The sequence below is a fragment of the Gopherus evgoodei genome, chromosome 1 (assembly GCF_007399415.2).
Source record: "Gopherus evgoodei ecotype Sinaloan lineage chromosome 1, rGopEvg1_v1.p, whole genome shotgun sequence".
Taxonomy (NCBI): domain Eukaryota; kingdom Metazoa; phylum Chordata; order Testudines; family Testudinidae; genus Gopherus; species Gopherus evgoodei.
The window spans coordinates 222,505,027-222,522,536 of record NC_044322.1 but is presented as its reverse complement, the minus strand read 5'-3'; the positions used below and the strand labels follow the sequence as shown (position 1 = coordinate 222,522,536).

At 40.2% G+C, this 17,510-nt stretch overlaps 1 protein-coding gene across 1 annotated transcript; it reads right to left on the bottom strand.

The window, feature by feature from the left end:
* Nucleotides 1-1,836: 1,836 nt before the first annotated feature.
* On the bottom strand, nucleotides 1,837-16,972 carry LOC115646719 (natural killer cells antigen CD94-like). The gene is given in 7 exon segments (XM_030552909.1): nucleotides 1,837-1,978; nucleotides 2,740-2,843; nucleotides 4,432-4,583; nucleotides 8,083-8,193; nucleotides 9,182-9,282; nucleotides 12,173-12,252; nucleotides 16,892-16,972. Coding segments are annotated over 7 exon segments (771 nt in total).
* Between the last annotated feature and the right edge of the window lie 538 nt (nucleotides 16,973-17,510).

The window sequence follows — 17,510 nt, the reverse complement described above, 5'->3', positions numbered from 1 at the left end:
AAGTTACAAATAAGAAGGTGAAGAGAAGTAAAATTCTAAACTTTTACTTCCACATTAACTCATATTTGTTCTCAAAACCAATTCAACATTTTAATGTGTATGTGTTTGTGTAAGTGCAACAATAAACATTAGAAAGAGGAAGGTGCAAAAAAATCAGTTTGAAGGGCCCTCTTGCAGTGTTTTCTGCATTTCTCAGATTCCAATTCTTCATATACTCTAACTCAAATCAGACAAAAAACAACCAACCAAGACTTCCAACATAGTTGTTTATAGCTCTTTCTACTGTGCAGAGCTTCACAGTGTAACTGATGCTGCTAATCTAGTCACTGCATCTCACAGGAAACCAGCGGCACCTCAACAGCAATAACATATACAATATTAGCATAGACAATATTTCACAAAAACACAGGCTGTTTACACTTTGGAACTGAGCGATTAGTTATCAAAGGGGTAGAGAAGAAATGGTTTAAACACAAATGGTTCAGCATCTCCACTACATCCATGCTGCTGCAATCTGTGTGCAGGTTTCTCCTGCATCTCCAGGACCACTGTTCTAATCTCTGTAAGTTGCAGTGCCTTATGGGTACCTATCTCATCTTTCTCAGCACAATATTAATAAGCAGAGGATTCTGGGAAATTTTGAAAGGCCACTCCTCTGTAATGGAAATTACTGAGAGGGCTTTTTGACCCATGGCTTGTCCGCAGTGATTCTAAAATCATTCAAATTGGAATGGTTTCGGACCACATGGCATTTAGGAGTGTTGAAAGAAAGTCTATTCCCAACAGCATTAGGCATAAATGTAAAACATTGGGATCACTTTGGTAAGCGGACATAAGGTTTGTAACAAGTGGGCTAGGGGGACCATAATGTTCTTGGCGTGGAACATTTCCCTGCTGGGGACAAAGAGGAACTGACTGGGTCATGAGGTGTAAGGGTACCTTGGCACCAAACAGAGCTTACTGGGCTTGAGGTGGTGAAGTTAAGGAATGTCCCTTTTGACTATGCCCAGTCCATGGACTATGGTACAGAAGTGGGATCCTCTCCCAAATTGTGTGCTTTGGGTAATATCAATGATGTGAATGAGAACCTCTTCCCTGGTGACTACAACATCTCACAGCTGGGTTTCTCCATTGCTCTCATCTTCTTTATGATGGACCTGTAGGTTTGCTCAGTGATTTGAGAAGCTGGTGGGTAAGGGGAGGTGGGGAGTGAATGAAGCAGGTGAATTTTCCTTTGCTGTGTTGACCCCATGGACATGGATATAGATTGCCCCTCATATTCATCTCAGTTCACCCCACCACACTCTTAAGGAACACCTTCAAACTGTTTTCCACAAAAGGTACTTGCAGTTTGATCAACGTTGTCCTTGTGTTTGTATTGCTTCATTACAGCAATTCTTCTGTGACTGAATGAAATGCAACAAAGTAAAAAAATATAAAAGGTGGTGTCTAAATCCAATTACTTTTTACCAATTTATTAAAAGAAAAGTATTTTAACCAGATAGTGAACTAATTATCATTTTAAAATAAACTATCAACAAGCTGCGAAATGAAAAAGAGACCAGGTTCAGCGGCTTGGAGGGCTCTGATTGGCTCCAATTATCCAAAAGACATATGGTTTATCAGATTTAACTATCTGCTTTTTACTCTGAGTGGCCATTCCCAGCTCCTTTTGACACAGACTTATGAACGGTATGTGGTCACAGCAAAGTGTATTACAATTTTACAGTATGACCACAGCCTCTGAAGAGGGAAAGATGACAGTGGTAGTATTTATTGGGGATATTTGTCATTGTATTTGGGATGCCTCAGATTTTATGATTTTAATAATCCATCTCATGCCAATATGTCAGGCTTTGGCCAAAGAACCAGCTGCTCACAAATATAGTGCTTTGAATCTTTGCATGGACCAGAGGAGTTCTCTCCACCTGTGACAAGTGCACAGTTCCCATCAATGTATCCTTTATTTATTGCAAACCTATGATAGAATAAAATGTTACTTCAAGTCATTCTAGTTATATCTCTATTACTACCTTATTTTTTCAAAGGTTAAAATGTCTATAATTTAAACATATGGCAAAAACAAATAAGAAGAAGACAATTGTGGAGAAGCAGAGGGGCCATTATTAAAAAAAATCAGTAAATCTGGTATTTATGAATGTGAGGGAATAATTGCATTGGCTAGAGTCAAGAGTGCAGATGCTCCCTGGGTTATGCAAACCCAACTTACGGAAATCTGGACTTATGGAAAATTCCGTAAGTTTTTTTTTCCCATAATTGTTGGAGATAAGTTCCAGACTTATGCAAAATTTGACTTATGCAAGGCGTTCCATTCCAGAACGCCTTGCGTAAGTCAGGGAGCTTCTGTAGTGTATCACATGCTGTGCGAATTTTTCACTTAACTGCCAGTGTACTTCAGCCATGACACAACCTCCTCTCTATTCTTTTTTTCCCTTGAATTCCTACTGCCCTCAGTTCAATGCGCATGGACTTCATTCTTGACCAGCAGCACCGGCTTCCCCTCCACTTTTGATGTTTCTTCACCTGGAGCTTTTGATCAATACATCTCAACCCTGACTTGCACCATCCTTTGCTGACTTGGGCCCCCATAGAATTTAAAAATACATTTCAGTGATGACATATTGCACTCCTTTTTACTGAAGCCTGGGTTTCTCTTTGTCATAGCACTGTCAATTCACATAATTGAAATGGGAAATTCTAGTCATGTCTGGAACTTACCAGTCAGTGGAGAAAGCTGTACCATTCACCCACGTCCACAACCTGTCAGTCGTCTCACGTATCAATCCTATCCAGTGAGAAGTTGCCAGGGGATTTATGAAATCCTGTAGAAGGACAAAGCCAATTCATACAATTACATTCCTTTCCCTGCTCATTTCATGGATGTATGTACCTCAGGTATTTGCTCGTTTCACAACTGTATGCATATTAGGTACAGTGGTGTGGTTAACAGGTCCCTATGTCCTGAGGTAGCCTCATGGTTAGGACCCTACCAAATTCCTGGCCACGAAAAATGTGTCATGGACTGTGAAATCTGGACTCCCAATCTTGAAATATGTTTGTGTGTGTGTGTGTGTGTGTGTGTGCTTTTACCTTATACTATACAGATATCACAGGGTATAGCAATGTTTCTCATACTGGGGGTCCTGACCCAAAGGGGAGCCGCGGGGGGGGGGTGGGTCACAAGGTTATGTTAGTTGTGTCACAGTATTTCTGCTCTTCTGTTCTGCTTTCAGATCTGGGTGACCAGAGAGTGGCAGTTGTTGGCCAGGCAGCACCCCACCAGCAGCAGTGCAGAAGTAATTGTGGCAATACTATACCACGCCACCCTTACTTCTGCGCTGCTGCGTTCAGAGTTTGGTGACAGAGAATGATGGCTGCTGACTGAGGGCCCAGCTCTGCAGGCAGTGGTGCAGAAGTAAGGGTGGCAATTCCATACCATGACATCCTTATTTCTGTGCTGCTGCTCGCGATGACTCTGACATCAGAGCTCTTAAGGCAGCGCCGCTAACAGCAGCAGGCCAGAAGTAAGGGTAGCAGTACCACAATCCCCCCTATAATAACCTTGTGACTCCCGCCCCCCCACACGCAATTCCTTTTTGGGTCAGAGCCCCTACAATTAAACCACCATGTAATTTCAGACTTAAATAGCAGTAATCATTACCTTTATGATCTTTAAAACACGATGACCATGTAATTGGCTGAAATGGATCGTGAATTTGGTAGGGCCTACTCATCGTTGATCAACCCCATTAACCACCTGATCACATTCTTCATTTCCTTCATGAGTGTTTGTTGTAGAAATTGTGACAGCATTCTTTGTTGGTTAATCTCATAGGCTCATAGACTTTAAGGTCAGAAGGGACCATTATGATCATCTAGTCTGACCTCCTGCACTCTATTCACTCTCTTGTCTGTAGTAATGCTTCTCAAGCTATCTGATGTGCGGGACCGGCAATTTTTTTCCCCAATGTGTCAGGGACTGGTGCCATATTATTATCCTATTAGACACTCTTATGAGGAAACTTGCTGTGGACCGGCAGCCGATGGCTCCAATCCGCAGACCACCACTTTGAGAAGCACTGGTCTAGAGAACAATACCTCCCCTAGACAGAGAAAAATGCCCGGAGTGATGTACAGGTTTTTCTTGTACTACAGTAATAAATGTAGCTTGAATATGAAAATTACTGGTGACATTGGGGTTTTGCCTTGCATCAGGTGCCTTTTAATTTAATTTATGCTTCCGTTATGGCTCTAATGCTGGGGAGAGAAGAGGAGATATAAAGTAATTAGCCTTCAAGAAAAATGAAGCCAAATGAAGCCAAATCTCATTTTCTGCAATCCTCTTTTCACTGACAAATCTTTTATTGGCTGTTTTGAATATGTAGCTTTCCAAAGACAAAGATACTTTACCAGCTCTTCTTTGTTTTCTACAAGGAGGAGTCTGGAGTCATGAGAAGAGCAGGCCTTTTGACTCTCCATCCAAGGTTTGGATTCAGTAGAAAAGTGGTAACATTTATCTCCATGGGGAAACCAATTTTCTGGGCAAAGAAACTTCCACCCTTAAAAAGAAATACAGTTTATGTTTCTTCTGTTTCTTCTGTTGCTGTTACACTTGTCCTCCCTCCCCTATTTTCTCCACTTGACTGTTTCATCCACCTAATGTGCTTTGTTTGCATTAAATTTGTCATCTCTCTCACATAAGGGTTATCTCTTATGGTGTGTTTTTACAACATCTAATATAATGGAGGCCCATACCTGACTGAGGCCTCTAGATATTCCTTTATTAGAAGTATTAAGCTCAATTTGTAATAATAGATTTTCTCTTGTAGTTTGATTTTGAGTCAAGTGCATCACAAACCATCTTGAAATTCACAAGCATTGACACGGTTGCTTGTATTTTGATGCTGGCATGAGGACTATTGTTCTATAGCAAATAAAATAATTATTGCTATGCCAACATCACTTTCCTTTTATACGCAAATCATGTTTGTTTGTTTTTCCCCTAGGGGAGTTTTGTGTATTTTTTTGCTTCTATACATCAAGTGCGAGTTCTATTGTAAGTAATTGGCTGTTTCTTTGTCAGTAATTACTGAGCAGGTTTCTTGCACAATGGGTTAAATTCAGTGAGGATCTGTAAGTGATGCTTCTTCATGCAGAGTTAGACTCCATTTTGCACTCACTTACTCATTTGAAAATGTCAGGGAATCTAAGCTGGTGAAACCTACATGCTGAGAAGCACCAGAGATGGAATACCTTAAAGTGGGAGGTTGACTATTTTATCTTACAGCTTCTTAAAAGAGAACTGATAGGTAAGACACCATGGGAAGAAAATCTAAAGGAACAGGGAGTTTAGGAAAACTGGCAGTTTGTCAAAGAGACAATATTAAAGGTACAAGAGCAAACTATTATGATGTGAAGGTGTCACCAGTTCTTTCTATGGTCTTCTAGGAGGTCTGTGTTGCCTCCTGACTGGTTTTCTTTGGTTAGCCTCTGGTCACGACAATTCTTGGTCTCTGGCTCTAGTTAGGCTTGGTGGTCTGCTTCAGTCCCTTTGGGCTGTGTTTCTCGAGGCAGCCAGCTGCAGGGATTTTACCCCTTTGCTGACTCAGGCCTTTCTCCCTCCCTTTCTTATTTGAACTTTCTCTTTTTATAGCAGGCCCTGTTTCCTCCATTGGTTGCAGCTGTGGGTCCCTAACTCGATGACTGGCAGTTGTGGCAGCTGCATGAGGGTGCAGTCAGGCCTCTTGGCAGGAGAGACTACCCTCCCCCTTCTGCCTGTGCTCAATGTGAGGTTTGATAGGAAAGATAGGAAGAATAGTAAGAGGCCAGTATGGCCCCATCAAGAGCTCTTTAACAAATTGAATATCAAGAAGGAATCCAACAAAAACTAGAACGTGGACAATCTGTGAAGGATGAGTACAAAAGAATGGCACAAGCATGTAGGAAAAAAATCAGAAATGGCAAGGCACCAAATGAATTACACCTAACAAAGGACATAAAAGGTAAAAAAAAGTGTTTCTGTAAATGCATTAGGTGCTAGAGAAAGGTGAAGGAGGTGTAGGTCCTTGACTTAGGACAAAGGACAGATAATGATTAATTATATTAAGAAGGGTAAAGTGTTTAATGCCTTTAATAAATATTTAAATACAATTAATACTAAAAGCAAGGGGGAAGAAACACAAACCAAAACAGGGAAAGAACCGGATAAATAATAGTTAGATAAGTGACATGTGTTCAAGTGAGCAAGGTCTGAGGAAATTCACCCTAGAGCACTTAAGGAACTAACTAAAGCAATCTCAGAACCATTAGGAAATATCTTTGAGAACTCCTGGGGAAGTCCAGAGGGCTGGAGAAGGGCAAACATAGTACTGATCTTAAAAAGGGAAAAAAGAGGACCTGGGGAATTATAGAAGAGTCTGCCTAACTTTGATACCTGGAAAGATACTGGAACAAATTATGAAATAATCAATTTATAAGCATATAAAAGTTAATCATAGAATATTGGAGTTGGAAGGGACCCCAGGAGATCTAGCCTAACCCCCTGCTCAAAGCAGGACTAATCCCCAAATATTTTTTTTTCGGTCCCACCTCCCTAAAGGGCCCCCTCAAGAGCGGAGCTCACAACCCTAAATTTAGTAGGCCTATGCTCAAACCACTGAGCTATCTCTTCCCATCAATAGAATGATATTTAATAGACAACATAGATTGATCAAGAAAAAATCATGCCAAACCAACTTAATTTCCTTCTTTGACATGCCTACAGATCTAGTGGAGAGAAGGGAAGCTGTAGACATTATATATCTTGATTTCAGTAAGTCTTCTGACACAGTCCTACATGACATTATCATAAACAAGCTAAGGTAATATGGTATAAATGAAATTAATATAAGGTGGGTACAAAACTGGTTGAAAGACCTCACTTAAAGAGTAGTTATCAGGGTCCTGGGGCCAGTATATTCAATGTTTTTATTTGTGATGTAGATAATGGAGTAAAAAGCATGCTTATAAAATTTGTGGATAACTCCAAGCTGGCAGGGGTTACTAGCACACTGGAGGACAAATTAGAGAATTGATCTGAAATCAACAAGATGAAAATCACTAAAGAAAAGTGCAAAGTACTACACTGAGGAAAGAAAAATTCAACGCACAACTACAGAATGGAGAATAGCTGGCTAAGCAGTGATACTGCTGAGAAGGATCTGGAGTTTATAGTGGATCACAAATTGAATATGAGTCCCCAGTGTGATGGAGTTACAAAATAATTTTAATCTAATTTTTGATGTATTAATATGTGTCATATGTAAGACATCAGAAGTAACTGTCCCTCTGTATTCAGCACTAGTGAAGCTGATCTTGAGTCTTGTGTTCATTTCTTGGTGCCACATTTAGGAAAGATGTGGACATATTGGATGGAGTCCAGAGGAGAGCATCAAAAATGATATTCTGATATGTGAGGAAAGTTGACAACACTGTGCATGCTTATAGAGAAGAGAAGCCTGAGAAGTGACAAAAAGTAATCAAGTTAATCTACAACAAGGGAGAATTCGGTTAGGGTTAAAATGAAACTTTCCAAGTATAAGGATTTTTAAGCACTGCAATAGCCTTACAAGGGAGGTTATGGAATCCTCATCTTTGGAGGTTTTTAAGAACAGTTTAGACAAACGCTGGTCAGGGATGATCTAGGTATATTTGGACCTGCCTCAGTGCAGGTGACTTGACTAAATGACCTTTTGAGGTCCTTCCCAATCAACATTTCTGTGATTGTATTATTTCCTCCTGTAAACTGTTTTTTCTTCCTACCATCCTCTCTGGTGGTCTTTCAACATGTGACTTAAACCAGCTTAGCCTCCCTTATATTCCCTTAAGGCTCACTTCTGAGTTTTCCAGCGAATGTAAAATTTTGGTAAATAAAGATAAAAATAATTAGAATCTAATTAACCAAAATGTCATACTCTGATATCCATCAGTGTAGCAACAGTGTTGGGAATTCAATATGAAATTATTTCAGTCTAAAGTTACAGCACATAGAAAAAAAATGCCCTCCTGAAGCCAACTGATCTTCATCTTTCCTGTTCAAAACCTTTGGCAGGTTTCCATTCTTAGCTTGGGTAATTTCCTGGCGCTGGCTGAGGTTATCCTGCTGTCTACATGATACATGGGAGATCTGAAAAACTTAAAGCCAAAATAATATAACAATATGATGTATCACTTAAAAGTAAATTGCAACTGTGCCACAAATCAATATATTATGACTTACAGGGACACAAAGGACCAACTTCTACCTGCAGTTATGCCATTGGGCATAATGTCTGTTGTATTATTAGAACATGTTATGTTATATGTAATATGTCAGATACTTTTTCTTGTTAAAAGTCATCTTAAAATTAACATTTTGAACTTAATTCCCCCCCAAAAAACCAACCAACCAAACAAAAAAACCACTGTGTGGCTGAAAATCTTAACTCTGTAAAGAGTCACAGAATATAGCAATTGAAAACATCCTGATTTCCAGCATCTTGGTTGAACACTGGTGATGTTTGCAGTGACCTCAATGCAGAAAAATCCTATTTGGAAGTTAGACTACAACACAGGAAAATCAGCTACTAAGGAAGAAAGTGGTAAGTGAAAAGCCCTGGAATTTTTGCAAGGAAGACAAGGACACTTACACTATGGACAGGAAATTCAATGAGCATATCAGCCCAGAGGAATGCTCACATCAGGGGTGTGTTTTGGCCCATGAGGCTGAAGCCAGGTGTTTAGACTCCAAATTCATGATTCTGCAGGGGTTCACCAGAAAATCTGTCCTGCTTATTTGTTCTGGAGGACCCTCTGCCCCTTCTAGCTCTTGGGTGATGTGGCAAGTTGGAGTTGTTATGCCAGAGGCTTGACAGCTGTCATTGTCCTTGGATACTCTGCAAAGGGGGTCCCTGATTTGGGTGTGTATGTGTGGGAGAATGTGTGCAGAGAATGTGCCAGAATCCAGCCGGTGTCCGTGTTAAAACCATAATAAGGCATCTAAATAAGTGGCCTGATTTTCAGAGAAGCTAAGCATTGCAGCTGTTTACTCACTTACAACTCATGAAATTTACTCTTCAGCAGTTACACAAGGAATACGCCAGCACAGAGCTTGTTTATCAGTATCTACTTTGCTCATGCTTACCATTTGCAGCCAAGACCCCCACTGCTATGAGCAAAGCCAAACAGAAGGTCCCCAAAATCCCTGCTATGAGCCTCCATGCATGAGCTGGAGCAGAAGAATCTGAAAGAGAAAAAGAGAGGGGAGAAGTACAGAATTGCAGAGGGAAAGGCTTTTAAACCCCAAACGAGGCATAAGCCATTCATATTCTCTGTGTTAGTGAAATGCAGCTCAACCGCACACAAATATTCATTCTTCCCCCTCTACCATCACACATATTCAGCCACGTCAGAACAAGTTGTCAGGGCTCTTGAACTATGGAATGAAAACTCTTGCCCTGTTCAAAGTTATACAGGTCAAGATACCTGGAGAGCAGGATCTAGCCTTAACAAAGCCTTAGTAAGGAAGCAGACTCTCTTACGTGGGACTTGACGGCAGCAGAACTGTGCTCTGGGGTCCTAGGAGAAAACCATTAAGGGCTATTCCTCTCACTTTAGCACTTACATGGAGCTTTTCAATTGTAGCACTTAAGAAGGTAGGAAAATTGAAACAGAGAGAGGTGAAATGCTTTGCTCAGGCTTAGCAAGGGAGTCAATAAAACCCTCCTCTCCTGGCTGAGCAAGTTAGAAGCCCTGTGCAGTGGCCCAAACTGCTTCTGTGTAGCAATTTGTGAAAGAGGGGAAGCATTATATTCATTCACTGCTAGTATTGAGTACACTTATAAAGGTGGGGTAAGTATAAGAAGGCTCAGAACAAGGAGTTCTAGGAAGAATAAAAAGCCACCCCCCCTTCCCTCTTGGGAGTTCCACCTTCAAGGGCACCTTTAAAAAAAGCATTAAGGGCTCAGCTGTGCCTTTTAGGAACGGCTCTGTGTGGGGCTAGTGTGGCGCGTCCCCAGCAGGAGGTCTGGGTGAGGATTGCGTCTCCTGGGGAACAGTCCCTCCCTGAGCTCTCAAGTATGCAAGAAGAGAGCACTCATTGTGCCATCTTATAGGATGGTGGAGCTTCTTCACTGTGTTACCCAGTGGGGGAGGCAGTGATGGTGCTAGTCCATTGTGGCCCTAAGCAGGAATATTTTGTGCCCTTTAATTCTAAATCAGGAAAGTTTTTAAAATAAAACGTGAATGAGGGGCCAATGTAGCTGGTCAGGGCCCTAAACAATTGTTTAGTCTGCTTATGTCTAGCTCTGGATCTGGGGCAGGAGGCTAGATGAGGCCATAGTTGTATTTTCCCCTCTGTCCACTTTGGGATGGCCAATGCCTCTCTGTGTTCTAGGAGGGAACAATCCCTGCAGCTGGGAAGAGAATATCTGGCCACCGCATTTGTGGGCAGAAGGCAGGGCATGCCTAGAACCCTTTGATCCTCTACCTGCAAACATTCATACAGTGGCTGAGACAATCTGACCCTGTATTATATGAATATATAGCACTGCTCTGAATTTATTTTAAAGGCTTAATTTTATATTGTAATATAAAGAATGTGCAATGAGGCCAGGTGGATAATACTTGTGGCATCTTAGCCATTGAATGTCTTGATTTTGGGTATTTAAATCCCAATCCTTTATGTTCAGTTTTGCTTTTCATGTTCTCATACAATTCAAGGAAGGTTTTAGACTATGGGCAGTTAAATAGTAGTATGAGTGGAGCCAGCAGCTTACAGCATGCAGTACCTTTGCCCTGGGGGTTCGTAGTCTGTTGTCTCCTCTGCTGCTCAGAAGCATTATGGCATTTCAGTTCTGTGTAGGTCACCACCTCCTCATTTATCTCTAGTGAGTTACAGCATAGAAACAGTGATTTTCATTCATTGGGCTGATAAAGGTGGACAGCTCTGATTACAATCTATAGAACTATAAAACTTTCATTGCAGGATGTAGGGCATAGCAGAACTTTGATATTAAAAGGTTTTGTCCCAAGACACAATGGTCTGCAGTAGCCTGTCAGTGTACTGGGGTCAACCAACTAACATCTGTGAATTCAGCATATGCATCTTATCACCTTGTTTCCAATATCTGACTCCTATTTAGAGTCTTACCCAAAAGTGTTGTTACATTTAAAGTTATTCATGTGACTTATATAACCCTTTGCACATACACTATAATCAGAAAATTACAGTTTCAAAGGTAAGCATTAAAAATTATGGAAATATCCAGTTAAGACAATGAATCTATTTGACTACCCTTGACTCATGCATTCTGCTAATGACAATCTTGAAAGGTAAAATTTCACTTTACATACTTCAAAACAAATTGCATTGTGGTCTACTAAGCATACTTATAAACTCATTAAACATTTGTAGTACTATTTCCCTGATTTAAAGTCAAAGGCTGTTTTACTATTAATTTCAGAGGAAACATGGCACTTGGCATTACGCTTTTCTAGATGGAGCCCATTGTTTTAATTTTTTTAAAGAGCATTTTTAAATATCATTTTCTCAAAAACTAACTGCTCAACTTCCTGAATGCTCAGTGGAAATCCTCTGTAGCTCAGGAAATTCTCTGTTGGACAGGAATGATCTTAAGGCTCTGGGATGGTAAATAAATATGAACAATTAAGGATCAGCCATGATTTCATGATATTGAAGGCAAAGCATAGAGAAAATGGTACTTTATTCACATATGGAAAGGAGAGAATTCACACGTCACCTCCTTTAATACTCCAACCACAAGGCATGATTTAAAGAGACTGTGTCTTGAACACAGGGCAAATCAACAACATCCATTGACATAGAAAGGTTTGCGATAACACAATCGCAGAACTGTGTTCCATGGCTCTGAAGGTACAATAACTTTTGCTCCCCATGCCCAGAATACAGTGTACCATTCCAGGAGCATTAAAGTGCCTGACAGATGTTAACAAATTACTAAAATAACTGTGCCTGGCAATGAAGAAAAAGCTAATAATATAAGTAGATAAAGTCAGGTACTATGTGTACAGCTCAAGGAAGAGATTTAACACAGACAATAAAATATCAGTAATAGAAGATATGTTCTCAGGTGCTTACAAATATACCACAGCTTTCTCCCTGGTGTTCTTAGGCATCTTTTTCTTCTGGTGCTTGGAAGGAGTCACTGCCTGCTCACTCATTTCTGTTGCATTCTGGGATAGAAAAGTTGGATTCAGTACACTGAGATGAAAAATGGGATTTGATGGAAACTGATACTTGTACTATGGAACCACAACAACAAACATCAGGATCTAATAGCAGAATAACTGAGGGTTTGGAAGAACCAAGCCTCCTTCTTACCGCACTGGGAATGTGACACCTAGTTCTGAATGTGGGATACATTAATACTCACTGACAAACTAGAGGGATTCAGAAAAGAAAAACAAACAAATAAATAAAACCCTGCAAGGACAGATTTAGGAGTCTAAAAGATAGAGCTATGATTTCATTTGCTCTGGCAATGGAGAGATGCTGGACACAATCTGGCTCCTAATGCTGGAGAATTCAATAGTTAGTGGTAGCAGTTAGATCTGCCAGTAGCAAAAGAGCCCCAGTCAGACAATTTCTGGGTAATGCGGGAACTGGATTATTGCCCCCTCCCCTGGCTGACAGAGATGGCTGTGCTGGGGGAAATGCCTACAGCACATGTCATAAATGTGCAGTGTTATAAGGGGTGCCCCTCTCTGCTCTCTCCTTAGCTTTCTAAAGATTCTGGATATGATTCTTTACCTGTTTTATACAATTGAGTTTAATAGGGATTGTGCACCTAAATCATTTATAGAACAGGAGTATTTGTGGCATCTTAGAGACTAACAAATTTATTTGAGCATAAGCTTTCGTGGGCTACAGTCCACTTCATCGGATGCATGCAGTGGAAAATACAATAGGAAGATACATAGATATAGATATATACACAGAGAACATGAAACAATGGGTGTTACCATACACACTCTAAGGAGAGTGATCAGTTAAGGTGAGCTATTACCAGCAGGCTTGACAAAGCCCTGGCTGGGATGATTTAGTTGGGAATTGGTCCTGCTTAGAGCAGGGGGTTGGACTAGATGACCTCCTGAGGTCCCTTCCAACCCTAATATTCTATGATTCTATGATACTATGAGACAAAAAAAACTTTTTGTAGTGGTAATCAAAATGGTCCATTCGCAACAGTTGACAAGAAGGTGTGAGGAAGAGTGTGTGTGAGGGGGAAATAAACATGGGGAAATAGTTTTACTTTGTGTAATGACCCATCCACTCCCAGTCTTTAATCTAGCCTAATTTAAAGGTGTCCATTTTGCAAATTAATTCCAATTCAGCAGTCTCTCGTTGGAGTCTGTTTTTGAAGTTTTTTTGTTGTAATATTGCAACTTTTAATCTGTAATCAAGTGACCAGGGAGATTGAAGTGTTCTCCAACTGGTTTTTGAATGTTATAATTCTTGACGTCTGATTTGTGTCCATTTATTCTTTTACATAGATACTGTCCAGTTTGGCCAATGTACATGGCACGGGTACATTGCTGGCATATGATGGCACATATCACATTGGTAGATATTGGTAGATATACCAATGTGATATGGATGGGAGTGGATGGGTCATTACAGAAAGTAAAACTATTTCCCCATGTTTATTCCACACCCCCCCAACACATACTGTTTCTCACAACTTCTTGTTAACTGCTGCAAATGGACCATTTTGATTACCACTACAAAAAGTTTTTTTCTCTCCTGCTGGTAATTGCTCACCTTAACTGATCTCTCTCGTTAGAGTGTGTATGGTTACACTCATTGTTTCATGTTCTCTGTGTATATAGCTATAGCTATAGCTATATTTATATATCTTCCTACTGTATTTTCCACTGCACGCATCCGATGAAGTAGGCTATAGCCCATGAAAGCTTATGCTCAGATAAATTTCTTAGTCTCTAAGGTGCCACAAGTACTCCTCTTCTTTTTGCAGATACAGACTAACACAGCTGCTACTATGAAACTAAATCATTTAGGCACTTTTGTTAAAAAGCCTACCTTTAGATACCTAAATATGGATTTAGGAACAGAACTTTAGACCTCAGTACCTCCAAGAATTGACACTTGATTGATACACCTCCTCCATCTGCTCCTCCCCTTGTGTGATATCCTTTAGTACTATGCACTTCAAGTTCCAGTACAGCATCATAGGACCACGTTATGCTCTGAGACAGCCCTGTGTACATCTAGCATAATTCCACGGAAATCACTGGAGTTATTCCAGATTTACACAGTCCAAAAGGAGTCATAGAATATCAGGGTTGGAAAGGACCTCAGGAGATCATCTAGTCCAACCCCCTGCTCAAAGCAGGACAAACCCCCTGTTTTGTTTTATTGGTTTATTTTAACCCCAATTCCCTAAATTATCCTCTCGGGGATTGAGCTCACAACCCTAGGTTTAGTAGGCCATTGCTCAAACCACTGAGCTATCCTCCCCATAATAAGTAAGCCTGGAAAGGGGCTGGAAACATGGAGGGAGGGCTTGTCAGAATGTGGTCTCATGCTTTGGGAGTCTGTAACAAGGATAATGCAGCAGACTGGAACAGTTAAGGGATCCTTGACTCTCACATGCCAGGGAAGAACAGGAATCAAGGTTCAGAATGGTCACAGGGGAAAGAAGTCCTCTTTCCCATTGGCTGGTTGAGGCAGGGAAGCCTCTGGAGATTATGAGCAGTGTTTTCAGTTGTGTTATTTTTCTCATTTTTGTTTGTTCTCATTGTTGTAAACAATAAAGAAGGGGATGAAAAGGGACTTGGGTCTGGAGATTGCCTCCCTTCCCTAGCTGATGAACTAGAGACCCTCTTCCCCTCCCTACATGTGGTCTATACAGCAATCCTGCACTGAACACAGACTGGGGCTTATACTTTCATATGTTTATCATAGGATTCTGTCTAGAGCTTTATCCAACCTAAGCTTATTGTTTCCTGCAGAGGGATTTACACACCCCTTACCTTGGGAAACATTTTTTTCTTACCTCGCTCCCTTTACATCTAGCTCTACAGCCTCACACCACCCTGAACAGCCCATTTCCCTCTTCAATGTTGATACACTTTCAATATTTCTAAATAGTTATTGTGCATCCCCTTTTAATCAGGGTTTGCACAAAGTTCATTATACACACGTAGTTCTTCCCTTTCTTGTTTATAAGTCAATCCCTCCAGCCCCTTTAATAAAGTTCATATCTTTTCTCTGAATTCCTTCAAAACTTCCAACCACTTTCTGCCTTTTTTTTTAAAAGCCATGTTTATCTAAATCTTTTGATTAGGGACCATGGCTAAAACATTTAAAAATGGGTGTTAAACATTAGGCTTCCAAGTCTATGTGTGGGTGCCTATTTAAGCAGCCTGATTTTCAGAAGTACTGAGCATCCAGTAGTAACCATAGACTTCAGAGAGGCTGATGGGTGCTCAATATTGTTGAACATAAATCTACTTTCAGATGCCTAGATATTAATTTAGGAAGCTAACTTTAGGCCCATTTTTAAGAATATAAGACTATAAGAATGGCCATACTGGGTCAGACTAAAGGTCTATCTAACCCAATATCCTGTCTTCCGATAGTGGCTAATGCCAGGTACTTCAGAGGGAATGAACAGAACAGATAATCATCAAGTGATCCATCCCCTGTCACCCATTCCCGGCTTCTGGCAAATGGAGGCAAGGTACACTATTTCTGCCCATCCTGGCTAATAGCCATTGATGGACCCATCCTCCAAGATTTTTTTGAAAATCTTGGGCCTTCTCCCTTATATTCTGTACAGACAGCTGCGCACTAGGTGTTCAACAAATAAATAATAAAATACAAGTAATAATGACTGAAAATGGAAGTGCACAAAAATGACTGTAGTATTCTAGGTACACTCTCATCAGAGCTATAGAGAGACTGTAACACAGTGCATCTAGCTATGCACAAATTATTATTTATCTTTTTGGAAACATAACACATTGCAAGTACATGTTTAATCTATTTTCCATTCTCACTCCTAAATGTCTTTCATCAGTACTGGCTTCCATTTCTCCCTACCACTGAATAGCCATGTGTTGGATTATTACATTAGATGTTATAGTTTTAATATCATTTTCTGCTTACTTTGCTAAACTTTTCAGATGTGTTTGGGGTATCTATCTGAGCTTGTTTGTGTTTGCAATAGCCCTCCATTTAGCATTATCTGAGAATTGCATGACATTAGTTTACATTAACAGGCTATGTACTCCAGTTTCAAGACTATTTGTGAAGATAATAAATAACAAAAATCCTGACTCTAAACTCAGTCTGTTTCCATTTATCATTACACTTTTTTACAGTATTCAACCATTTTTCAATTTAGTGATAATATTCTTACCCAAGACAATTTGAAGTAATTTGCTAAGTAAGAGTTCTTGAGAAATACTGTCAAATTCCTTATTAAAAATTAAGATATTAGATCTCCGATCTTCTCCAGTTTATGCTGATCTGCTAGATTTGCCATATACAATTAGATAGTCTACATACTGCACCAGAGATACATAAAATACAGAAATGTATAATTCTAATATCTGTGATAATAAATTATTTCACAGTCACTTAATACAAATAATAATAATGTAATGGTACTATATTTCATAATGTCTCTTAAATTGTAATCAGAAGAAAAATATTATACAGGAGGCAGACATATGTCTATTTGAGACAACTAATTCCATTCATTTCTTGAATTATATGGAAGTAATAACTGTGCCTCTTACAACAACTACATGCTCTAACAACGAAGGCTCCTGAAGAATGTGGAACTCATATCTTTGTAGCTCTTTGATAGGAGGCTGGTATGTGGGAACTAGACCTTGAAGTGCCACAAATGGTTTTGTCCTTCATGAAAATTCCTTGGGGACGGAGAGAGAGACAGTTTGATATCACCTTGTTACTGCCTTGTAAGGAGATGGACAACAGGAGCTGAGAGGGGAAGAATTATTCACACTGCACTAGCCATTCTGAAACTTTACAGGAAGTTCTCGCTCTGGTAGTTTAAAATGCACTGCCCCCTCACAAAGCGCTCACAGGAACTTCTATCTTTGTAGATTAACCTGTGAATTTAATCTGCGTAAGGTCAGCTAGTGTCTCTGCACTTCTTAAAACATGGGGTGAGATTCTTCTGTCAGTTATTCTGGTGTAAACTAAGAGTAACTCCATTGAAGTGAATACATTCACTCCCTAGTTATACTGATATGAATGAAATCAGAGTCTAGCCTGTGGTCTCTGTGTTCAAGGTCCCTGCTTGAGTTACCGGAGAAGCAAGTGTAGCCCAGTGGAGAGTTAAGTTCTTCCGGGCTTTATCATGGAATTGTGGACTATGACCAAGACACTTCCATTCTCTGGAAGAGGATGAAGCTATTTAGGTAAAGAAGAACAATCC